The sequence below is a fragment of the Thermobia domestica genome, chromosome 6, assembly GCF_964235325.1.
Source record: "Thermobia domestica chromosome 6, izTheDome1.hap1.1, whole genome shotgun sequence".
Lineage (NCBI taxonomy): Eukaryota > Metazoa > Arthropoda > Insecta > Zygentoma > Lepismatidae > Thermobia > Thermobia domestica.
The window spans coordinates 264,009,648-264,036,619 of record NC_137459.1 but is presented as its reverse complement, the minus strand read 5'-3'; the positions used below and the strand labels follow the sequence as shown (position 1 = coordinate 264,036,619).

At 34.0% G+C, this 26,972-nt stretch overlaps 1 protein-coding gene across 1 annotated transcript in view; it reads left to right on the top strand.

Moving 5' to 3' along the window:
• Window positions 1-26,593, top strand: part of LOC145687531 (ribosomal protein S6 kinase alpha-5-like) — a 62,588-nt gene extending 35,995 nt beyond the window's left edge. Inside the window, 3 exon segments of the mRNA XM_081760992.1 lie at window positions 19,203-19,274; window positions 19,277-20,282; window positions 26,497-26,593. Of these exon segments, the coding sequence (XP_081617118.1) occupies window positions 19,203-19,274; window positions 19,277-20,282; window positions 26,497-26,593 (1,175 nt within the window).
• Window positions 26,594-26,972: the final 379 nt, after the last annotated feature.

Here is a 26,972-nt window from a genome sequence, read left to right as displayed (position 1 = left end):
AAACAATGCCAAAGCTTAGATTATTTTATGTAAATATATAGTTTTCAAACGGATATAATAATGACGAATGGGATCTATGATTATATAAAACGTATTTAGGAGAAATTATAGTTATATGACAAATTAGTTTTAGATTGAATTTCAAACGTGTGTGTAGGTTGTTTAATTGTTTAAGGGACGATATCAGGAATGCTCAATCTCTTATATATTCTTCCATCTTATAATAATTCATCGGTAATTCAGATTCAGATAAAATCTATCAAGAGAAAAAAACAATGTGTTTTATCTTTTGCAAATACCTCTATCAATATCTGAAATAGCATAATTTTAAACTTTATATACATGAATTGTTATATTTGAATATCTATCTTTCTAAATTTGGAAGACAAAAAGCGAATATACTCCGTACTGAAAAAAAAACCACTTCATCAGAAGCAAGAATTGAGTAGAATCTTGAGTACATTACCTTAACAAACTAAAATTCAACAACCGAAGACGTAATCTTGTTATTGACGGCCCTTTCCAAAGCGTAGCAATATGGTATGGAACCTGTGGAGAAACGTGGAAATCGAACCACAATAGATTCTGGTCGGAAATGATGCCGGGTCTTCAATGCCGGAAAACGCGTACGCTTACCTCTTACCCATAAATGAACCTGAAATAAAATAATATTAGCTGCTAAGTCTAAGCTTTAATATTTAGAGGAAGAAGTCAAATCAAGTGGAGGACATTAGTAAAAGTAAACCTGAAAAAAATGTCTAACTTGAATAAACTGAATATAAGGCAAAATCTAAATCCTTACACGTCGTTTGCACCTTCCAAAGCATTTTAGTGTCGTTGGCCGTGTATACATAATAAAACTGCATTAAAACCAGTTGAATGAAGGTTAACGCTGCACACTCAATTCTTAATGAATGCCGAAGTCCGTCAACAGTGTGAAATGTACGAGGGCTATCCAGAAAGTAGATTACGTTTTGGAATAAAAAATCAACAAAGTATAGGAAACAAATTTTATTATATACAGATGAAAGCCACACACAAATACTACTTTTCGACGTAGTCACCATTCAAATTAAGGCATTTATCGTAGCGATGTACGAGCTTGGAAATTCCTTCGTCGAAAAATTCGGCCGCCTGCGACTTCAACCACTTCGTTACCTCTTCTTGCAGCTGTTCGTCGTCATCAAAACGCTGCATAGCCAGCCACTTCTTCATTGCTGGGAATAGGTGGAAGTCGCTCGGTGCCAGGTCGGGACTGTACGGCGGATGAGGAAACAACTCCCACTGAAAAGATTCAAGAACTTCACGCGTGACATTTGCCGTGTGGGGCCGGGCGTTGTCGTGAATCAACAAGATCTTAGAGCTCAACATTCCTCTGCGCTTGTTTTGAATTGCTCTTCTGAGGTTTTGCAGAGTTTGGCAATACCTTTGAGCGTTTATTGTAGTGCCTCTTTCCAGGAAGTCCACCAAAATCACACCTTTTCTGTCCCAAAAACCAGTCGCCATCATCTTCCTTGCCGACATTGTTTGCATGCATTTCTTGGGTTTTTGGGGAGAACCTGTGTGCCCCCACTGCATTGATTGCAATTTCGTTTCACAGTTCACGTGTTTCACCCATGTTTCGTCACCAGTAACGATGCGATCGAGTAAAGAGTCACCATCCTTATTGTAGGCGTCCAAAAAGTGCAACGCTGCAGCCATTTGCTGATTTTTGTGGTCCTCTGTCAAGATTTTTGGAATCCATCTTGCACAAAACTTGTGGTAACCAAGCTTTTCGCTGATGATTTCGTGCAACAAACTTCGCGAAATTTGTGGAAAACTCAAAGAAAGTTCCGTTATTGTGAACTTTCGATTTTCACGGACTTTAACATCGACTTTTTCGACAAGTTCGGCAGTCACTTTGCTGGGTCTCCCACTTCGATCTTCGTCGTGAACATTGGTTCGGCCATTTTTAAATCTTATGACCCACTGTCGCACTCCACCTTCAGTGATAATGTTGTCCCCATAAACTTCACACAGCTGCCGATAGATTTCTATCGGTTTACAGTTTTTTGCTGTCAGAAACCTTATTACTGCACGCACCTCGCAGCTCGCGGGATTTTCAATTAACGCAGACATTTCAAACCGTCAAAGTATCTTAACGGAGCACAGCACGAACCTCTCACTAGCACGGCTAGATGCCGACTTAGCTGCGCAACGCTCTGACCCCAAGATGGCCGCGCTAGCCCCGCCCCTAGCGGACACAGACGAAAACATAATCTACTTTCTGGATAGCCCTCGTATAAGCAACGCGCCATAGAAGAAACAAAAATGAAAGTGATGAGTCATTAGTGTTTTTTACTTGCAGATAGATAAATAAGGACCTCATCATTCCTAGTGAAAGTTAGGATGCATATTAGTATTAAATCTCTTTGGTCTTAATAATTATTCCTTGATGATTGTCCTGTGTTTGGTTTGTATTTATCTAAAGGTGGTCGTGTGTAAGTTTAAATATATATGTGTGTGTGTTTGGCGCGAGAAAGTGTGCGATGCATAGAAAAAAGCAATGTGTATACATGGAACTCAGCCTACTTTTCTATTCCAGAGCAAAAGGACTGCATAAATTAAAAAATGGCGGACTTAAACACGAAAAAGAAGAAATAACTTGTTTTACGAAAACAGTTAGAGGTTATGTATTTTTTGGTAGAGGCTTTTCATTCTTGGGAGCAAGAGAGAGAGAGAGAGTTTTTATATACAGTACTTCTGGTTTAAAGGTTTGCATGTAAATTATTGTCTATGCAGAAATGAATGAAGAAAAATAGAATATAATAGATGCAACCGTATCACTGTGTATCAGTGTCAATATAAATTTGTCATTTTGCACAATACTCTAATTATGTATGAAATGACAAAAGAAACATGCGGACAGAAAATCCACGAAAGGCCACGAACGACAGATTGACATAAAGCAAGAAAGAAAAGCTACTAATGCTATATCAAGAATCTACTAAAACGAGAAAATACTTCTCTTTTTCATAAATTCAGGCAATGTATAAATCCCTTCGTTCAAAACAATGCCAAAGCTTAGATTATTTTAAGTAAATATATAGTTTTCAAACGGATATAATAATGACGAATGCGATCTATGATTATATAAAACGTATTTAGGAGAAGTTATAGTTATATGACAAATTAGACTTTTAAATTGAAGTTCAAACATGTGTGTAGCTTGTTTAATTGTTGAGTGCAAGATATCAGGAATACTTAATCACTTATATGTTCTTCCATCTTATAATCATTCATCGGTAATTGAGATTCAGATAACATCTATCAAGAGAAAAAAACAATGTGTTTTATCTTTTGCAAATACCTCTATCAATATGTGAAATAGCATAATTTGAAATTTTATATACATGAATTGTTATATTTGAATATCTTTGTTTCTAAAGTTGGAAGACCAAAAGCGAATATACTCCGTACTGAAAAATATACCACTTCATTAGAAGCAAGAATTGAGTAGAATCTTGAATACATTACTTTAACAAAATAAAATTCTGCAACCGAAGACGTAATCTTGACATTGACGGCCCTTTCCAAAGCGTAGTAATATGGTATGGAACCTGTGGAGAAACGTGGAAATCGAACCACAATAGATTCTGGTCGGAAATGATGCCGGGTCTTCAATGCCAGAAAGCGCGTACGCTTACCTTTTACCCACAAATTAACCTGAAATAATATAATATTAACTGCTAAGTTTAAGCTTTAATATTTAGAGGAAGAAGTCAAATCAAGTGGAGGACATTAGTAAAAGTAAACCTGAAAAAAATGTCTAACTTGAATAAACTGAATATAAGGCAAAATCTAAATCCTTACACGTCGTTTGCACCTTCCAAACCATTTTAGTGTCGTTGGCCGTGCATACATAATAAAACTGCATTAAAACCAGTTGAATGAAGGTTAACGCTGCACACTCAATTCTTAATGAATGCCGAAGTCCGTCAACAGTGTGAAATGTATAAGCAACGCGCCATAGAAGAAACAAAAATGAAAGTGATGAATCACTAGTGTTTTGTACTTGTAGATAGATAAATAAGGACCTAATCATTCCTAGTGAAAGTTAGGATGCATATTAGTATTAAATCTCTTTGGTCTTAATAATTATTCATTGATGATTGTCCTGTGTTTGGTTTGTATTTATCTAAAGGTGGTCGTGTGTAAGTTTAAATATATGTGTGTGTGTGTTTGGCGCGAGAAAGTGTGCGATGCATAGAAAAAAGCAATGTGTATACATGGAACTCAGCCTACTTTTCTATTCCAGAGCAAAAGGACTGCATAAATTAAAAAATGGCGGATATAAACACGAAAAAGAAGAAATAACTTGTTTTACGAAAACAGTTAGAGGTTATGTATTTTTTGTTAGAGGCTTTTCAGTCTTGGCAGCAAGGGAGAGAGAGAGTTTTTATATACAGTACTTCTGGTTTAAAGGTTTGCATGTAAATTATTGTCTATGCAGAAACGAATGAAGGAAAATAGAATATAATAGATGCAACCGTATCACTGTTTATCAGTGTCAATATAAATTTGTCATTTTGCATAATACTCTAATTATATATCAAATGACAAAAGAAACATGCGGACAGAAAATCCACGAAAGGCCACGAACGAGGGATTGACATAAAGCAACAAAGAAAAGCTACTAATGCTATTTCAATAATTTACTAAAACGAGAAAATACTTCTCTTTTTCATAAATTCAGGCAATGTATAAATCCCTTCATTCAAAACAATGCCAAAGCTTAGATTATTTTATGTAAATATATAGTTTTCAAACGGATATAATAATGACGAATGGGATCTATGATTATATAAAACGTATTTAGGAGAAATTATAGTTATATGACAAATTAGTTTTAGATTGAATTTCAAACGTGTGTGTAGGTTGTTTAATTGTTTAAGGGACGATATCAGGAATGCTCAATCTCTTATATATTCTTCCATCTTATAATAATTCATCGGTAATTCAGATTCAGATAAAATCTATCAAGAGAAAAAAACAATGTGTTTTATCTTTTGCAAATACCTCTATCAATATCTGAAATAGCATAATTTTAAACTTTATATACATGAATTGTTATATTTGAATATCTATCTTTCTAAATTTGGAAGACAAAAAGCGAATATACTCCGTACTGAAAAAAAAACCACTTCATCAGAAGCAAGAATTGAGTAGAATCTTGAGTACATTACCTTAACAAACTAAAATTCAACAACCGAAGACGTAATCTTGTTATTGACGGCCCTTTCCAAAGCGTAGCAATATGGTATGGAACCTGTGGAGAAACGTGGAAATCGAACCACAATAGATTCTGGTCGGAAATGATGCCGGGTCTTCAATGCCGGAAAACGCGTACGCTTACCTCTTACCCATAAATGAACCTGAAATAAAATAATATTAGCTGCTAAGTCTAAGCTTTAATATTTAGTGGAAGAAGTCAAATCAAGTGGAGGACATTAGTAATAGTAAACCTGAAGGAAATGTCTAACTTGAATAAACTGAATATAAGGCAAAATCTAAATCTTTACACCTCGTTTGCACCTTCCAAACCATTTTTCTGTCGTTGGCCGTGCATACATCCTAAAACTGCATTAAAACCAGTTGAATGAAGGTTGACGCTGCACACTCAATTCTTAATGAATGCCGAAATCCGTCGCCAGTGTGAAATGGATAAGCAACGAGCCATATGAGAAACAAAAAGGAAAGTGGTGCATCACTAGTGTTTGTGGATCGTTTATAAAGAAAAATGTTTTGTACTTGCAGATACATATATAAGGACCTCATCATCCAAGTTGAAGTTAGGATGCATATTAGTATTAAATCTCTTTGGTCTTAATAATTATTCATTGATGATTGTCCTGTGTTTGGTTTGTATTTATCTAAAGGTGGTCGTGTGTAAGTTTAAATATGTGTGTGTGTGTTTGGCGCGAGAAAGTGTGCGATGTATAGAAAAAAAGCAGTGTGCATACATGGAACAGAGCCTGCTTTTCTATTCCAGAGCAAAAAGACTGCATAAAATAAAAACTGACAGATATAAACACGAAAAAGAAGAAATAAATTGTTTTACGAAAACAGTTAAAGGTTATGTAATTTTTGATGGAGGCTTTTCATTCTTGGCAGCAAGAGAGAGAGAGAGTTTTTATATACAGTACTTCTGGTTTAAGCGTATTCAGATTCACAAAAAATCTTTCAAGAGAAAGAAATAATGTGTCTTTTGCAAATACCCCTATCAATATGTGAAATGACATAATGTGAAACTTTATATACATGAATTGTTATATTTGAATATCTTTGTTTCTAAAGTTGGAAGACCAAAAGCGAATATACTCCGTACTGAAAAATATACCACTGCATCAGATGCAAGAATTGAGTAGAATCATGAATACATTACTTTAACAAACTAAAATTCAGCAACTGAAGACGTAATTTTGGCATTGACAGCCCTTTCCGTAGCGTAGCAATATTTTATGGAACATGTAAAGAAAAGTGGAATTCGAACCACAATATACTCTGGAAGGAAATGATGCCAGGTCTTCAATGCCAGAAAGCGCGTACGCTTACCTCTTACCCACAAATTAACCTGAAATAATATAATATTAAGTGCTAAGTTTAAGCTTTAATATTTAGAGGAAGAAGTCAAATCAAGTGGAGGACATTAGTAAAAGTAAACCTGAAAAAAATGTCTAACTTGAATAAACTGAATATAAGGCAAAATCTAAATCCTTACACTTCGTTTGCACCTTCCAAACCATTTTAGTGTCGTTGGCCGTGCATACATAATAAAACTGCATTAAAACCAGTTGAATGAAGGTTAACGCTGCACACTCAATTCTTAATGAATGCCGAAGTCCGTCAAAAGTGTGAAATGTATAAGCAACGCGCCATAGAAGAAACAAAAATGAAAGTGATGAGTCATTAGTGTTTTGTACTTGTAGATAGATAAATAAGGACCTCATCATTCCTAGTGAAAGTTAGGATGCATATTAGTATTAAATCTCTTTGGTCTTAATAATTATTCATTGATGATTGTCCTGTGTTTCGTTTGTATTTATCTAAATGTGGTCGTGTGTAAGTTTAATTATATATGTGTGTGTGTTTGGCGCGAGAAAGTGTGCGATGCATAGAAAAAAGCAATGTGTATACTTGGAACTCAGCCTACTTTTCTATTCCAGAGCAAAAGGACTGCAAAAATTAAAAAATGGCGGATATAAACACGAAAAAGAAGAAATAACTTGTTTTACGAAAACATTTAGAGGTTATGTATTTTTTGTTAGAGGCTTTTCATTCTTGGCAGCAAGAGAGAGAGAGAGAGAGAGTTTTTATATACAGTACTACTGGTTTAAAGGTTTGCATGTAAATTATTGTCTATGCAGAAATGAATGAAGAAAAATAGAATATAATAGATGCAACCGTATCACTGTGTATCAGTGTCAATATAAATTTGTCATTTTGCACAATACTCTAATTATATATCAAATGACAAAAGAAACATGCGGACAGAAAATCCACGAAAGGCCACGAACGAGAGATTGACATAAAGCAAGAAAGAAAAGCTACTAATGCTATTTCAAGAATCTACTAAAACGAGAAAATACTTCTCTTTTTCATAAATTCAGGCAATGTATAAATCCCTTCATTCAAGACAATGCCAAAGCTTAGATTATTTTAAGTAAATATATAGTTTTCAAACGGATATAATAATGACGAATGCGATCTATGATTATATAAAACGTATTTAGGAGAAGTTATAGTTATATGACAAATTAGACTTTTAAATTGAAGTTCAAACATGTGTGTAGCTTGTTTAATTGTTGAGTGCAAGATATCAGGAATACTTAATCACTTATATGTTCTTCCATCTTATAATCATTCATCGGTAATTCAGATTCAGATAACATCTATCAAGAGAAAAAAACAATGTGTTTTATCTTTTGCAAATACCTCTATCAATATGTGAAATAGCATAATTTGAAATTTTATATACATGAATTGTTATATTTGAATATCTTTGTTTCTAAAGTTGGAAGACCAAAAGCGAATATACTCCGTACTGAAAAATATACAAATCATTAGAAGCAAGAATTGAGTAGAATCTTGAATACATTACTTTAACAAAATAAAATTCTGCAACCGAAGACGTAATCTTGACATTGACGGCCCTTTCCAAAGCGTAGTAATATGGTATGGAACCTGTGGAGAAACGTGGAAATCGAACCACAATAGATTCTGGTCGGAAATGATGCCGGGTCTTCAATGCCAGAAAGCGCGTACGCTTACCTCTTACCCACAAATTAACCTGAAATAATATAATATTAACTGCTAAGTTTAAGCTTTAATATTTAGAGGAAGAAGTCAAATCAAGTGGAGGACATTAGTAAAAGTAAACCTGAAAAAAATGTCTAACTTGAATAAACTGAATATAAGGCAAAATCTAAATCCTTACACGTCGTTTGCACCTTCCAAACCATTTTAGTGTCGTTGGCCGTGCATACATAATAAAACTGCATTAAAACCAGTTGAATGAAGGTTAACGCTGCACACTCAATTCTTAATGAATGCCGAAGTCCGTCAACAGTGTGAAATGTATAAGCAACGCGCCGTAGAAGAAACAAAAATGAAAGTGATGAATCACTAGTGTTTTGTACTTGTAGATAGATAAATAAGGACCTCATCATTCCTAGTGAAAGTTAGGATGCATATTAGTATTAAATCTCTTTGGTCTTAATAATTATTCATTGATGATTGTCCTGTGTTTGGTTTGTATTTATCTAAAGGTGGTCGTGTGTAAGTTTAAATATGTGTGTGTGTGTGTTTGGCGCGAGAAAGTGTGCGATGCATATAAAAAAGCAATGTGTATACATGGAACTCAGCCCACTTTTCTATTCCAGAACAAAAGGACTGTATAAATTAAAAAGTGGCGGATATAAACACGAAAAAGAAGAAATAACTTGTTTTACGAAAACAGTTAGAGGTTATGTATTTTTTGTTAGAGGCTTTTCATTCTTGGCAGCAAGAGAGAGAGAGAGTTTTTATATACAGTACTTCTGGTTTAAAGGTTTGCATGTAAATTATTGTCTATGCAGAAATGAATGAAGAAAAATAGAATATAATAGATGCAACCGTATCACTGTGTATCAGTGTCAATATAAATTTGTCATTTTGCACAATACTCTAATTATATATCAAATGACAAACGAAACATGCGGACAGAAAATCCACGAAAGGCCACGAACGAGAGATTGACATAAAGCAAGAAAGAAAAGCTACTAATGCTATTTCAAGAATCTACTAAAGCGAGAAAATACTTCTCTTTTTCATAAATTCAGGCAATGTATAAATCCCTTCATTCAAAACAAAGCCAAAGCTTAGATTATTTTATGTAAATATATAGTTTTCAAACGGATATAATAATGACGAATGCGATCAATGATTATATAAAACGTATTTAGGAGAAATTATAGTTATATGACAAATTAGTTTTAGATTGAATTTCAAACATGTGTGTAGCTTGTTTAATTGTTGAGTGCAAGATATCAGGAATACTTAATCACTTATATGTTCTTCCATCTTATAATCATTCATCGGTAATTCAGATTCAGATAACATCTATCAAGAAAAAAAAAAACAATGTGTTTTATCTTTGGCAAATACCTCTATCAATATGTGAAATAGCATAATTTGAAATTTTATATACATGAATTGTTATATTTGAATATCTTTGTTTCTAAAGTTGGAAGACCAAAAGCGAATATACTCCGTACTGAAAAATATACCACTGCATTAGAAGTAAGAATTGAGTAGAATCTTGAATACATTACTTTAACAAAATAAAATTCTGCAACCGAAGACGTAATTTTGGCATTGACAGCCCTTTCCGTAGCGTAGCAATATTTTATGGAACATGTGGAGAAAAGTGGAATTCGAACCACAATATACTCTGGAAAGAAATGATGCCAGGTCTTCAATGCCAGAAAGCGCGTACGCTTACCTCTTACCCACAACTTAACCTGAAATAATATAATATTAACTGCTAAGTTTAAGCTTTAATATTTAGAGGAAGAAGTCAAATCAAGTGGAGGACATTAGTAAAAGTAAACCTGAAAAAAATGTCTAACTTGAATAAACTGAATATAAGGCAAAATCTAAATCCTTACACGTCGTTTGCACCTTCCAAACCATTTTAGTGTCGTTGGCCGTGCATACATAATAAAACTGCATTAAAACCAGTTGAATGAAGGTTAACGCTGCACACTCAATTCTTAATGAATGCCGAAGTCCGTCAACAGTGTGAAATGTATAAGCAACGCGCCATAGAAGAAACAAAAATGAAAGTGATGAATCACTAGTGTTTTGTACTTGTAGATAGATAAATAAGGACCTAATCATTCCTAGTGAAAGTTAGGATGCATATTAGTATTAAATCTCTTTGGTCTTAATAATTATTCATTGATGATTGTCCTGTGTTTGGTTTGTATTTATCTAAAGGTGGTCGTGTGTAAGTTTAAATATATGTGTGTGTGTGTTTGGCGCGAGAAAGTGTGCGATGCATATAAAAAAGCAATGTGTATACATGGAACTCAGCCTACTTTTCTATTCCAGAACAAAAGGACTGCATAAATTAAAAAATGGCGGATATAAACACGAAAAAGAAGAAATAACTTGTTTTACGAAAACAGTTAGAGGTTATGTATTTTTTGTTAGAGGCTTTTCATTCTTGGCAGCAAGAGAGAGAGAGAGTTTTTATATACAGTACTTCTGGTTTAAAGGTTTGCATGTAAATTATTGTCTATGCAGAAATGAATGAAGAAAAATAGAATATAATAGATGCAACCGTATCACTGTGTATCAGTGTCAATATAAATTTGTCATTTTGCACAATACTCTAATTATATATCAAATGACAAAAGAAACATGCGGACAGAAAATCCACGAAAGGCCACGAACGAGAGATTGACATAAAGCAAGAAAGAAAAGCTACTAATGCTATTTCAAGAATCTACTAAAACGAGAAAATACTTCTCTTTTTCATAAATTCAGGCAATGTATAAATCCCTTCATTCAAAACAATGCCAAACCTTAGATTATTTTAAGTAAATATATAGTTTTCAAACGGATATAATAATGACGAATGCGATCTATGATTATATGAAACGTATTTAGGAGAAATTATAGTTATATGACAAATTAGACTTTTAAATTGAAGTTCAAACATGTGTGTAGCTTGTTTAATTGTTGAGTGCAAGATATCAGGAATACTTAATCACTTATATGTTCTTCCATCTTATAATCATTCATCGGTAATTCAGATTCAGATAACATCTATCAAGAGAAAAAAAACAATGTGTTTTATCTTTTGCAAATACCTCTATCAATATGTGAAATAGCATAATTTGAAACTTTATATACATGAATTGTTATATTTGAATATCTTTGTTTCTAAAGTTGGAAGACCAAAAGCGAATATACTCCGTACTGAAAAATATACCACTGCATTAGAAGTAAGAATTGAGTAGAATCTTGAATACATTACTTTAACAAAATAAAATTCTGCAACCGAAGACGTAATTTTGGCACTGACAGCCCTTTCCGTAGCGTAGCAATATTTTATGGAACATGTGGAGAAAAGTGGAATTCGAACCACAATATACTCTGGAAAGAAATGATGCCGGGTCTTCAATGCCAGAAAGCGCGTACGCTTACCTCTTACCCACAAATTAACCTGAAATAATATAATATTAACTGCTAAGTTTAAGCTTTAATATTTAGAGGAAGAAGTCAAATCAAGTGGAGGACATTAGTAAAAGTAAACCTGAAAAAAATGTCTAACTTGAATAAACTGAATATAAGGCAAAATCTAAATCCTTACACGTCGTTTGCACCTTCCAAACCATTTTAGTGTCGTTGGCCGTGCATAGATAATAAAACTGCATTAAAACCAGTTGAATGAAGGTTAACGCTGCACACTCAATTCTTAATGAATGCCGAAGTCCGTCAACAGTGTGAAATGTATAAGCAACGCGCCATAGAAGAAACAAAAATGAAAGTGATGAATCACTAGTGTTTTGTACTTGTAGATAGATAAATAAGGACCTAATCATTCCTAGTGAAAGTTAGGATGCATATTAGTATTAAATCTCTTTGGTCTTAATAATTATTCATTGATGATTGTCCTGTGTTTGGTTTGTATTTATCTAAAGGTGGTCGTGTGTAAGTTTAAATATATGTGTGTGTGTGTTTGGCGCGAGAAAGTGTGCGATGCATATAAAAAAGCAATGTGTATACATGGAACTCAGCCTACTTTTCTATTCCAGAACAAAAGGACTGCATAAATTAAAAAATGGCGGATATAAACACGAAAAAGAAGAAATAACTTGTTTTACGAAAACAGTTAGAGGTTATGTATTTTTTGTTAGAGGCTTTTCATTCTTGGCAGCAAGAGAGAGAGAGAGTTTTTATATACAGTACTTCTGGTTTAAAGGTTTGCATGTAAATTATTGTCTATGCAGAAATGAATGAAGAAAAATAGAATATAATAGATGCAACCGTATCACTGTGTATCAGTGTCAATATAAATTTGTCATTTTGCACAATACTCTAATTATATATCAAATGACAAAAGAAACACGCGGACAGAAAATCCACGAAAGGCCACGAACGAGAGATTGACATAAAGCAAGAAAGAAAAGCTACTAATGCTATTTCAAGAATCTACTAAAACGAGAAAATACTTCTCTTTTTCATAAATTCAGGCAATGTATAAATCCCTTCGTTCAAAACAATGCCAAAGCTTAGATTATTTTAAGTAAATATATAGTTTTTAAAACGGATATAATAATGACGAATGCGATCTATGATTATATAAAACGTATTTAGGAGAAATTATAGTTATATGACAAATTAGACTTTTAAATTGAAGTTCAAACATGTGTGTAGCTTGTTTAATTGTTGAGTGCAAGATATCAGGAATACTTAAGCAGTTATATGTTCTTCCATCTTATAATCATTCATCGGTAATTCAGATTCAGATAACATCTATCAAGAGAAAAAAACAATGTGTTTTATCTTTTGCAAATACCTCTATCAATATCTGAAATAGCATAATTTGAAACTTTATATACATGAATTGTTATATTTGAATATCTTTGTTTCTAAAGTTGGAAGACCAAAAGCGAATATACTCCGTACTGAAAAATATACCACTGCATTAGAAGCAAGAATTGAGTAGAATCTTGAATACATTACTTTAACAAAATAAAATTCTGCAACCGAAGACGTAATTTTCGCATTGACAGCCCTTTCCGTAGCGTAGCAATATTTTATGGAACATGTGGAGAAAAGTGGAATTCGAACCACAATATACTCTGGAAGGAAATGATGCCAGGTCTTCAATGCCAGAAAGCGCGTACGCTTACCTCTTACCCACAAATTAACCTGAAATAATATAATATTAACTGCTAAGTTTAAGCTTTAATATTTAGAGGAAGAAGTCAAATCAAGTGGAGGACATTAGTAAAAGTAAACCTGAAAAAAATGTCTAACTTGAATAAACTGAATATAAGGAAAAATCTAAATCCTTACACGTCGTTTGCACCTTCCAAACCATTTTAGTGTCGTTGGCCGTGCATACATAATAAAACCGCATTAAAACCAGTTGAATGATGGTTAACGCGGCACACTCAATCCTTAATGAATGCCGAAGTCCGTCAACAGTGTGAAATGTATAAGCAACGCGCCATAGAAGAAACAAAAATGAAAGTGATGAATCACTAGTGTTTTGTACTTGTAGATAGATAAATAAGGACCTCATCATTCCTAGTGAAAGTTAGGATGCATATTAGTATTAAATCTCTTTGGTCTTAATAATTATTCATAGATGATTGTCCTGTGTTTGGTTTGTATTTATCTAAAGGTGGTCGTGTGTAAGTTTAAATATATGTGTGTGTGTGTTTGGCGCGAGAAAGTGTGCGATGCATAGAAAAAAGCAATGTGTATACATGGAACTCAGCCTACTTTTCTATTCCAGAGCAAAAGGACTGCATAAATTAAAAAATGGCGGATATAAACACGAAAAAGAAGAAATAACTTGTTTTACGAAAACAGCTAGAGGTTATGTATTTTTTGTTAGAGGCTTTTCATTCTTGGCAGCAACAGAGAGAGAGAGAGTTTTTATATACAGTACTTCTGGTTTAAAGGTTTGCATGTAAATTATTGTCTATGCAGAAATGAATGAAGAAAAATAGAATATAATAGATGCAACCGTATCACTGTGTATCAGTGTCAATATAAATTTGTCATTTTGCACAATACTCTAATTATATATCAAATGACAAAAGAAACATGCGGACAGAAAATCCACGAAAGGCCACGAACGAGAGATTGACATAAAGCAAGATAGAAAAGCTACTAATGCTATATCAAGAATCTACTAAAACGAGAAAATACTTCTCTTTTTCATAAATTCAGGCAATGTATAAATCCCTTCATTCAAAACAATGCCAAAGCTTTGATTATTTTAAGTAAATATATAGTTTTCAAACGGATATAATAATGACGAATGCGATCTATGATTATATAAAACGTATTTAGGAGAAGTTATAGTTATATGACAAATTAGACTTTTAAATTGAACTTCAAACACGTGTGTAGCTTGTTTAATTGTTGAGTGCAAGATATCAGGAATACTTAATCACTTATATGTTCTTCCATCTTATAATCATTCATCGGTAATTGAGATTCAGATAACATCTATCAAGAGAAAAAAACAATGTGTTTTATCTTTTGCAAATACCTCTATCAATATGTGAAATAGCATAATTTGAAATTTTATATACATGAATTGTTATATTTGAATATCTTTGTTTCTAAAGTTGGAAGACCAAAAGCGAATATACTCCGTACTGAAAAATATACCACTTCATTAGAAGCAAGAATTGAGTAGAATCTTGAATACATTACCTTAACAAACTAAAATTCAACAACCGAAGACGTAATCTTGACATTGACGACCCTTTCCAAAGCGTAGCAATATGGTATGGAACTTGTGGAGAAACGTGGAAATCGAACCACAATAGATTCTGGTCGGAAATGATGCCGGGTCTTCCATGCCAGAACGCGCGTACGCTTACCTCTTTCCCACAAATGAACCTGAAATAATATAATATTAGCTGCTAAGTCTAAGCTTTAATATTTAGAGGAAGAAGTCAAATCAAGTCGACATTAGTAAAAGTAAACCTGAAGAAAATGTCTAACTTGAATAAACTGATTATAAGGCAAAATCTAAATCCTTACACCTCGTTTGCACCTTCCAAACCATTTTTGTGTCCTTGGCCGTGCATACATCCTAAAACTGCATTAAAACCAGTTGAATGAAGGTTGACGCTGCACATTCAATGCTTAATGAATGCCGAAATCCGTCGTCAGTGTGAAATGGATAAGCAACGAGTCATATGAGAAACAAAAAGGAAAGTGGTGCATCACTAGTGTTTGTGGATCGTTTATAAAGAAAAATATTTTGTACTTGCAGATACATAAATAAGGACCTCATCATCCAAGTTGAAGTTAGGATGCATATTAGTATTAAATCTCTTTGGTCTTAATAGTTATTCATTGATGATTGTCCTGTGTTTGGTTTGTATTTATCTAAAGGTGGTCGTGTGTAAGTTTAAATATGTGTGTGTGTGTTTGGCACGAGAAAGTGTGCGATGTATAGAAAAAAAGCAGTGTGTATACATGGAACACAGCCTGCTTTTCTATTCCAGAGCAAAAAGACTGCATAAAATAAAAAATGACAGATGTAAACACGAAAAAGAAGAAATAACTTGTTTTACGAAAACAGTTAAAGGTAATGTAATTTTTGAGGGAGGCTTTTCATTCTTGGCAACAAGAGAGAGAGAGAGATTTTATATACAGTACTTCTGGTTTAAGCGTTTGCATGTAAATTATTTTCTATGCAGAAATAAATGAAGAAAAATAGAATATAATAGATGCAACTGTATCACTGTTTAAATGTGATATATTGTGGAAGCTACGACTTTTAGACAGTCTCTGCTACGTCATTAGTATCAGGTTTTTAAATGTAGTTTGTAGATAGCCTCTAAATGTTGTTTCTCCATTACGAATGGTTCTGCATTTAAGCGTCGTTTATATTCTCTCAGTATTCTGTTCTTGATGTACTATTGTACATTACTGTTCTGTTTTTCATGATTTGCCCAAGGATGGAGGATGTTTCTGGCCTCCTCGTGTATTCCGTGGTATAACAAATACGTCTGTTAATTGGTCGTGTTGAATTCAATCTTGACTCAACTTATAGTTTATTGCTTTTTTCAGTGAGGATTTGGTGTGGAATTAAATTTGGAAGCAAGAATAATAAGTGTGTGCTGCGTATTTGTTTCGTGTGATTTTCTAAAAAGAAGTACTGAGAGAAGTTGAGTGTCACGTTGACTGGGAATTGACGAAACTGTGTAAGTGAGCCCAGTTAAAGTTTTCTTTAAGATTGATGTTTATTTAGTAGCATCTCTTTATATTTGAACCAGCTTTAAAGGTTTTTGTTAACCTGCTGGATTTGGAAAGTACTTTAGATCTTAGGTTTGGAATCTTTTTGTCATTTGACAAGGTAACGAATGTTTTGTGAGTGACATACGTAAGAAAGTCACATTAGACACTAATGTATATGTTTGGCGCAATCTTTGGATTTCCCTAATCAAAAAAATATTAGTTTTAATTAGTTTAAATTTCCTGAATGGTGGAATGTGAATGGGGGAGATTCAAGAAAGAATTGTCTTGGATATCCTGATTTAGATGGCTTAATCCTCGTAAAGTGATTGTCTCTGAATGTATTTTTCCCCGTAGTACTCGTTGTGTGCGCTCTTTTTACAATCTGACTAAATAGTGGAATGCCGATGCAGGAGATGCAAGGGTGAGCAGAAGTTAATTTGGTTTGTTAAAAGTAGGATTGGTCATACAACCTTGTCAAAGCTCTCTCGCTCTTTATATTGTGAGAGTTCTGCTGACCAAGTGGTGGCATAAGTGGAAGACATTAGTAAAAGTAAACCTGAAGAAAATGTCTAACTTGAATAAACTGAATATAAGGCAAAATCTAAATCCTTAGACCTCGTTTGTACCTTCCGAACTATTTTAGTGTCGTTGGCCGTGCATACATCCTAAAACTGCATTAAAACCAGTTGAACAAAGGTTAACGCTGCACACTCAATTCGTAATGAATGCAAGCAGTAACCAAATCAGTAAGTATATTTGTTGTGTTTTTACCAAATATTTAATATTTGCTTTGATTTTAATAGAAAAAAGGGGCGTTCTAGCCGTATTTCCTTCATTGATCTCATACCATCAGTGAATATTTAGTTTGAAGCTGTCAAACGTATTGCACCCCGTGAAGAGTTCATTCTTTTAGCAATGCCTGTGTTTTCCCAAAGCGAAATAACGTATAATATTAGTAATAATCCAGAATCTGATGTTTGGTACTAACGATTTTACATCCTTATCATTGTTAGGAAGCTGTTCTTACATTGCCGTGAAGATACAAGGAAGTTCAAACGTAATTCATTTTGAAGTTATACTATGTTCACGGATATTTGGAAAATAATATTAATTAAAAATAAATGACTATCTTGAGAAGCAAGTGGAAGGTTTTCACTGGTGCTGTGTTGTAGTAAGTAAAATGGAAATTAAACTTTGCTAAAACACGTTATTAACCCTTATCCGGGCAAGACTTTTTTGTAACGTAAACGGGCAACCGGGGCCTGTGAGGCCCAGTATATATTTTAAGTACAGAATACACAAAATCAATGCCTATTGTCACTTACTGTTCAGGCTAGTCTAGAATGTACAGGTATATATTCTTGTCAAGTAGCGAAACTTCGTGTCACGCGTGTAAGCCGACCAAGCAGAATAACAAATCCGGTCCAGATATTTTTGTAACGTAAACGGGCAACCGGGGCCTGCCAGTCCCAGTATATATTTTAAGTGCAGAACACTCAAAATTCTGTCTGTTGCCGCATACTGTTCCGACTAAAGGTTACAATAGTCACGTGTTCAATATATAATTATGTGACAATTTGATCTAATATTTGACAGGAATTTCACTAAAGTTATACGGGGCCTCCCAGGCCTCGGTTGCCAGGTTACGCCAGGAAAAATTAAAAAAAAAAATTACCAACTCGATATGTTCATGATTTTAACTCCGACGAAAGATAGAAGAATTCAGTATTTTATGTCTTCGAAATATGTATGGTTACTGACAAATTTTAGAAAAATGAAGCTACTGGACCTGGGAGGTCACAGTTGCCCGGATAAGGGTTAAATGAAGTTGTCAATGGTTGGAGAAAGTGTCAATTTACATGTGCCATGTTTACAACTATACATGAAAAGAAAAGCAGAAATCGTGATATTTAATGCACGAAAGCGAACGAACGAGAGAGTAGTTAATATTAATAAAAGAAACTGAAATGCCATCTAAATGGTCCTCTTTAGAAGAGAGAGCATCCATCGATTTCACCATTGCAAGCAATGCATAAATAGATACAGTGAAACCATTACAAACGTTAAACTAGCTTATCCATACTTATACTTTTGTATTGATTATACTGAAGACAAAATTGATTTATGGTTACACAAAAGGAACTTAGGGGATAGTAAACCTTTATGACAAATTAGTGTATCAGATTGAAGTTCAAACATGTTTATAATTCGTTTAGATGGTTACGTGCAGCATATCAGAACTGGATAATCACTGATATATTCTTACATCTTATCATCATTCATTTGCAGTCCTTTTTCACATAAAATATGCCTAGAAAGAACATAATATGTGTTACCTCCTGTTGTTAATATCTCAATGAATCAGTGAAATAGTATAATGTGAAACGATATGTATAAATATTCATAAATTTTAATATTTTTGATTCTGATGTTAGAAGACGAAAACACGAAAACACACCCTACTGAAAATATAACAGAGCATCGAAAGCATCTATTGAAAAAGCATTACTAGTCACAGATGGCAGTGGTATGTATTTTCTTTTCCTCTGTAGTATAAAGTCAAATCAAAACTAAAGTTTGATGAGAGTCTTTATTGAAAGAAATTATTACCTGTTGGAACAAGTCTCAATATATATTTTTCATTTGTGCAATGCACTGCAATTATATATCAAAAGAGAAAGGAAAAGTGCGGACTGTAATTGAACGAATATATATTGGAGAAATTATTCTGGCTTGAGAACATCTTCACAATTGGGAATAATTTATCGTGATATCAAACTTGAGAATATGCTTCTGGACTCTCAGGGTCATATTGTTCTGACGGAGTTTGGTCTGAGTAAAGAGTTTGTTCCTCATGAAAAGGAACAGGAACACAAGGCATATTCCTTTTGTGGTACTATTGAATATATGGCACCAGAAGACGTACGCGGTGGTGAGGCAGGAAAGGATATTGCTGTGGACTGGTGGACTATAGGTGTTCTTACGTATGAACTGTTGACTGGTGCTACTCCATTCACTGTTGAGGGAGAAAGAAATTCACAGGAAGAAATATCCAGGAGAATCCTAGAGATTGATCCACCAATACCAGACGATCTACCTTCTGAGGTTGCAGATCTTATTTTTAAGGTTTTGATCGAAGACCCTCGTAAGAGGTTAGGCGGTGGAGTTGATGATGCCGAGGAATTGAAGAGACATCTGTTCTTTAAGAGCGTAAATTGGAATGATTTGGCTGAAAAGAAGATCCCTGCACCATTTGTCCCAAAGATTACAGACGAATTAGATGTGAGCAATTTTTCAGACGAATTTGCGAGAATGACGCCAACAGATTCTCCTACTGTAGTGCCTCCTAATTTTGATAAGATATTTAAGGGATATTCCTACATATCGCCCTCCATATTATTTAGTGAAAATGTGATCAGTGATGATCTTCTCCGTCCTTCTCCTTTTAAAAGACCAAGCACCACAAATATCGTCGCCTGCAGATTTAAGAATTCCCCGTATTTCCATAATTATGACATTGATTTTCGGGAAGGTATCCTGGGTGATGGTATCTTCTCAGTTTGCCGCAAGTGTGTTCATAAACAAACAGATCAAGAATATGCAGTGAAAATTGTTAGCCGCAAAATAGAGTGCACGCAAGAAATTAACTTGTTTCGAGCCAGCCAAGCACGTCCGAACATTCTACAATTGCATGAAGTCTACCACGAGGAGGTTCGCACTGGCCTAGTATTTGAACTACTTAAAGGTGGAAAATTGTAATAGTATTTCCACTGTTTTCTTCTTTCCTCCGAGCGAAGCGGACTCCCATTCGCTGAGTTACGCTCGCCATTGCCACGGTGTGAAGATGTCTGCTTGACGCTTACGTGACCATGAGGAAGCGTGGATTCGCTGCACGACCACGAGTTTGTTCTATCGGTGGTTAGGAAATTCGTTTGACTTTTTCTTAGTGCGTTTAAAAGGAGACCAAGTTTAACAATTTCAATAACGAATATATCTGGAAGGTATAAAAAAGAGTGAACTGATATATTCTCGTTAATGTCGGAAAGTGAGGCAGGAAAGTGAAGTCGTTAAAAATCAATGGATTTACTTTAATTCCCAATGCCAATATTCGATTCTGGTATTAAAGAAGAAAGTATTGAAAGAGATTATTTTGGTTAACTACGCCAATTACCAGATCGTTGGTTTGCAGAAAGATGGATGAAAAATCGATCACTCCACTTTGTTTTGTCTTATTTGGATACGTTATTAATTCTTTTGAGAGGATATTGTCTTCCGTCTTTCCTTTCGTTATTTGTGGTGAATGGAGTGGTTTGAGTAAGGGTCAAACAGAAGGTCGATTTCCACCCAGAGGAGAAGGACGACGAGATACCGTTGATAAGGAAAGGTATTTAACTACCATTGCAAGGTAAGAACTAGTTAAATTTTTGTACTTCCCTGTGACCCTTGTTAATGATAGGGATCTGTTTTTCTTAGTTGAGTTGGTTGTCTCGTAGAGTGCTTCCTTTGATTAGAATTTTTCCGTCGTTCGTTGACTACGAAGTTGTTTAGACCGTTTTTTCTGAATTAATCTACCGTTTTGACTAAAATCTCTGCTCGATCCTTATTAACGAATTTTTCAGCAGTCGAAGGAAAAGATCATTTTGTTCCCTGGAAATACTATATTATTTATTAGAAAGAGAGTATTTGATAATTGAAATTAATGTTGAAAATTTTGACTGGATCAATCCCAGTGCTACTTTGATATAAGTACGTGGCGTGACTACTTGTAAATTTGCTTTATAATTGATACAAATCTAATCTAGTTTGAATCTTTTTAAGTGAAAGAAATTGAAGAAAAATAATTGCATAAAAATTAAGGTTAGGTGGAGAATCCCCCTCCCATTATTTTTGAATCAGTAACGTTTGAGAGTTGTATGAATTATTGTGTCCCTCGATAGCTTTGATACTATAGGAGATTCGATACATAAGTAAGTAAAGAAAAGAAAATGTTTCTAATTGGAATTCATGAGGGTTTACGTCGCATACAAATACGACATTCCATTTATATAATTGTTATTCGTTGCAACAGAATATTTATTGTTATCCACTTTTTTGGAATTCAATAAAAGTATAAAACAAGGAATCTGCGTGATTATTTTTTCAGATTATATGTGTTTTTGTTTGTGTTATTTTATTTAAGCTAATTTAATTGCACGTTATTTTCAATTGAAGGTTGGTGGAAAGAATCTGATTGAACCAAATAAAAGGTAAGGGTTGTTGGGGGATTGGGCTGAGATATCGCACACAAGAATGTTCAGATGATCTTCACCCAAAGCATTCAAGAAAAATTCTTATGTCGAAAAGAAGAAGAAGAAAATGAACAAAAGGAGGAAAAGGAAATTTGAAAAGAGTGAGGGTGTCACCTGTAACCAGATAGTATCTAAAGAGAATCCTTTAACACAGATGGACGTTTCTCCATTTGATAATGTAGAGAGTGACTCACAAGCTTCGGACATTGATCATGAACAAACTGGTAATTTTTATAAATTATCACATCGAAATAAAAAGTATTTAGATCCGGAGTTAACTCACAAGGGGAGGAACTAATCTGTATTAAGCACACAGGTGAATAAACCGACTAATGATGAGTGTATAAACACACAGGTGAATAAACGCACTCAAGAGGAGGATAAGCTTAAGACTTGGAAATATTCGGGTTCGGATATTGAAAATTTTGTATCTGAGGTTAAAACATCTTATAGTAATGTTAGAAATATAAGAGTAGGGTATTTTAAAGACTTCGTTGATTGATTACACTTACAACAACAAAAAACCTTTTAAAGAAACACCATTTCCGGTACCCCGAAAAAAGGAACAGGTTTTTGATTCTGAAATGAAGGAATTGATAGACCAAGGGATATTAGTTGAAGTCGATCACTCAAATTATGCTGTGCGTGTTTTCTCGTGAAAAATAAAGATGGTACCCATCGTCTTGAAGGGAATTTCTGTAAGGCTAACTCATTGATTGTTAATGACGTATGTTCTTCGCCTAATCTCGAGCAATGTTTGACTGCATTGGCGGGTAATACAGTGTTTTCCAGATTAGATCTTAAGAAAGCATATCGACAAATCTACCTTCATGAAGAGTTTAGAGAAATAACTACCACAGTAACACCTAAGGGTAGTTATCAATTTACTCGAATTCTGGTCGGAATTAAGACAGGAGGTAATATACTCGCCCGGGCAACGGAAAAGATTATCGGAGATTTGGTTAGTGAGGGTGTACGCATATATTTTGATGATGTCCTTTTAAGTACAAAAACTTAAGAAGAACACAAGAAATTGATGACAAAAGTACTTGATCGTTTTCGTAAATATAATATAACGATTTCTCCAGAGAAGAGTTCTTTCTTTTATAGGAAAATTAAGTACCTTGGCTATATCATAGACGGTAACACTACGGAAATAGATCCGTCTAAAGTGTCTGCAATAAGAAATATACCTCCACACAGGAACCGAAGGGGCTTAATAAAAATATTAGGACTTTCTTCAGATTACTCTAAATTTGTTCCTCAATTGCAGGAAATTACGGGTCCTTTAAGTGAGCTTAGGTCTATTAAAAGAAAATTTACTTGGACAAGTAAGGAACAAAAGATTCTGGATAAGTTGAAAGATCTGTAAATTAACAATGCAGTCCTTAAAACACCAGATTTAAATAAAAGATTTATAGTACATGTTGACGGAGGAGGACGTGCAATTGAAGGAGTCCTTGCACATAAAAACGATGACAGTGTAGCAGTCCCTGTAGCATTTTATAGTAAGAGACTTTCTGAAGCAGACAAACATAGAAGCATTTACGAGATTGAGTTTATCAGTCTCGTATAACTATTTCAAGATATAAACATTATCTGGTTTCAGGATTTGATATATATATATATACTGATAATAAAGCATTGAGTTGGGTCCTAAACAACTCGAAGAGATTGTCAAAGTATGGTCCTTTGGTAGAGACCTTGTGTCGTCTTATATTTTGTTATTCACCACATCCGTTCAGATTATATTGTAACCGATTTTTTAACGCGGATGCATGATCCTTTTGAGTTCAATATTTGTGACAGCCCTATTGGTCTGCCTTCATTTAGGCATAATATGAAAATAGCAAATACTTGGTGTTTGCAATTAGTTAGGGAACCAATACATGTTTTATAAAAGGAAGATCCTGAAATATCAAGAATATTAGAAAGATTAGAAGCAGGTGAACAGGTAACAGGTTATTCCTTGAACAATAAGATCTTGATGAAAAGGACGAACTCTATCATAAATCCATTCAAGATAGTTATTCCATAAAGACTACGACGCATTATTATTGAATATTTTCATGATGATCGACGAACAGGCTCTCATTCTGGAGTTTTTCGAACTTTCAAGGAAATCACGAAAAAAAAATATTTGGAATAATGTCGTGAATGATGTAAAAGAATATGTGAGATCGTGTGATATTTGTCAGCTTGTTAAGGAATCGAATCAAAAGAAGATGGGTCCTTTAGAATCCAAAATAGCAAAAAGAATAAATTCTTGTTGGGCTTATGATATTATTGGCCCTCTCCCATCTTCACAACGCTTCAAATTCATTTTAATAGGAGTCGGTTATGAAAATGGATTCGTAATCCTAGAAAAAATGAATAAGATTACTTCTACCTTATTAGCTAAGATATTTATGGATATTTTCAGTCGTCTACAGTATCCGGAGACTCTAGCAACTGATAACGTTTCAGTTTTCGTGTCAGAGTATTTTTCTAAGTTTCTCATTGGATTGGGTATTAAACATATTAGAAGTAGCCCGTACCACCCAGAGCCGAATCCAGCGGGAAGATTCATGAAAACTCTGAAATCGGCGATGAGAGCTTATTACTCAGATAAACAAACACAATGGTCAAATCTTATTGCAGAACTCCAATAATCTTTAAACATCTGCGAACATTCAGGACTGAAAAGTGTTCCAATGGAACTTTATTATGGACGTCCGAATTTTACACCATTAGGAAACCGTTGGCACATTTCAGATCTTGATCTTTATGTTAAATCAGGTAAGGAGTTAAGGGGGAATGCTTTATCCAATATGGAGAAGGCTTGGTATAAGAGGAAAAAACTGATGAATCAAGGTAGACGACCAGTTGTTGTTCAAATGAATGACAGAGTTTTAGTTAGAAGACATATAAAATCGTCCATAAGAGAAAAGATATCTAAGTCGCTTAGCGACAAATGGATCAGACCTTTTGTGATTAGGAGATTCCTTACACCCAATACACTTTTACTTTCGAATGGAAAAGATGACCAATTGTGTCTTTGTGTATTTTGTGTGTACTTAATTGTATTTTATCTTTGGCCAAAGATAAACTTTTTAATGAGAGTATTCATAACTTGAGATATATTGCAAATAAATATTTTAAAAGATAAACTTTTAATAAGAGTATACATAAGTTGAGATATATTGCAATTAAATATTTTAGAAAAATGTTATAAATATAACGTTTATTGACATTTCAAAATATAAAAAGAAAAAAATTAACGTGTTAAATATAAATCGATGGATGAGCGCCAAATTGCAGTTACGCCTTTTTGGCACTCAACCATCGAAATACAAATTTACTAGTCAAAAATAAGGAAGTGGTAAATCTATAAAGATTTATAAAAAATTCAATGTGTTTTTTGTCTAGATTTAAAAATAAATTTCTAATATTTGCAACATAATAATGAGAAATTTTATATTCCTAGCTAAGACTGTGTATCCTGAGTTCACGATGCTCCCAGATTTGTCGTTTTTTCCCTCAATGTGGGGGAAATTGTAACAAAAGCTGCCACTGAGTCCTGCAATTTTAACAGAATCGTCAAGACGACATTTATTACAAATACAGAAGCAAATAAAAATAATTTACAATGTAAAACATCGAAAAAGAAAAGAATTTGTTGTAACATTATTTTTAATATTTTTGAAAAAGAAGAAAAAACCCTAACAACCCTCACTTTCTTATTGACTCAATCAGTATCTTTTCACCAACCTTCAGTTAAATATAACGTGCAAATAATTTAGCTGAAACAAATAACACAAACAGTCTTGAATAGTATCAAAGCTATCTAGGGACACAATAATCCATACAACTCTCAAACGTTACTGATTCAAAAATAATGGGAGGGGAGATTCTCAACCTAACCTTAATTTTTATGCAATTATTTTTCTTTAATTTCTTTTTCTTAAAAAGATTCAAACAAGATTAGATTTGTATCAATTATAAAGCAAATTTACAAGTGGTCACGCCACGTACTTATATCAAAGTAGAACTGGGATTGATCCCGTCAAATTTTTAACATTAATTTGAATTATCAAATATTATCTTTCTAATAAATGATATAGTATTTCCAGGCAACACAATAATCTCCTCTTTCTTCGACTGCTGACATATTCGTTAATAAGGACCGAGCTGAGATTTTGGTCAAAAACGACAGAGGAATTCAAAAACAACAACAACTTCGTATAGACAACTTTGTATATAACGAAAGACGGAAAATACTGATCGAAGGAAGCACTCTATGAGACAACCAACAGTGCTGTGGAAAGTTGCAGAAAGAAACCAAACCTCGAAGTTTTCTAAATTTGATAAGTATGCATGAATAATAAAAACGAGTATCATGTTGCAAGTCTGATTAATGTTTCAACATGGTAAGAAAAAACAGGCGAAGCTAATTTTTCTTTCGTAAACAATATTCACAAACCGTAACGCGTAATTCTACCTTATTGGACAGGCATTTGGTAATCGCCGACCTAGAAATTCATCATGAAATTTTGCACTCTTTGAGAAAAACGCTGCAATTCCACTAAAAGTAGCAACACAATCAGGAATACTGGAAGCACTTTGGTACAGTGGTTGACTTAGACCGATCGACTATACCACATTGACACCACTAATTCACAGTGCATTTTTGTATATTAAGTATATTTAAAGTAAGAAGGCGTGCACCCAGAAATTTTGCTTCCAAGAGGTCCAAAGTTTGGAGGGCTCTAATACTACAAGACCATACGTCTATGTAGTAGTGAGCTTGTATCATTCTGCACCCGAAAAGACGATAAGTAATTGTTAAGTGTCAACACCTATGTTTAATATATATCTACCTATCTACATATATTCAGGGTGGTTCAGTAATGTTGGACAGCACTGAATAAATCGGAAACTAGAAGAGATATTACAGAGAGTTTGGTTTATACAGATACTTGTGGAAGGGGAACATCCTTGAGGTACCACACAATGTTATCAGGTCTACATACAAAGTTGTATTTTTTTAAAAAATGGAACATATAGGAGTTTATGCAATCAAAAGAATTAGTACAGAATGTGAATACCAACAACCGAAATCGCACCTGTCAGTGTTGCCAAATAAAGAAGTTATAAAGCTTCAAATATCAAGAAATT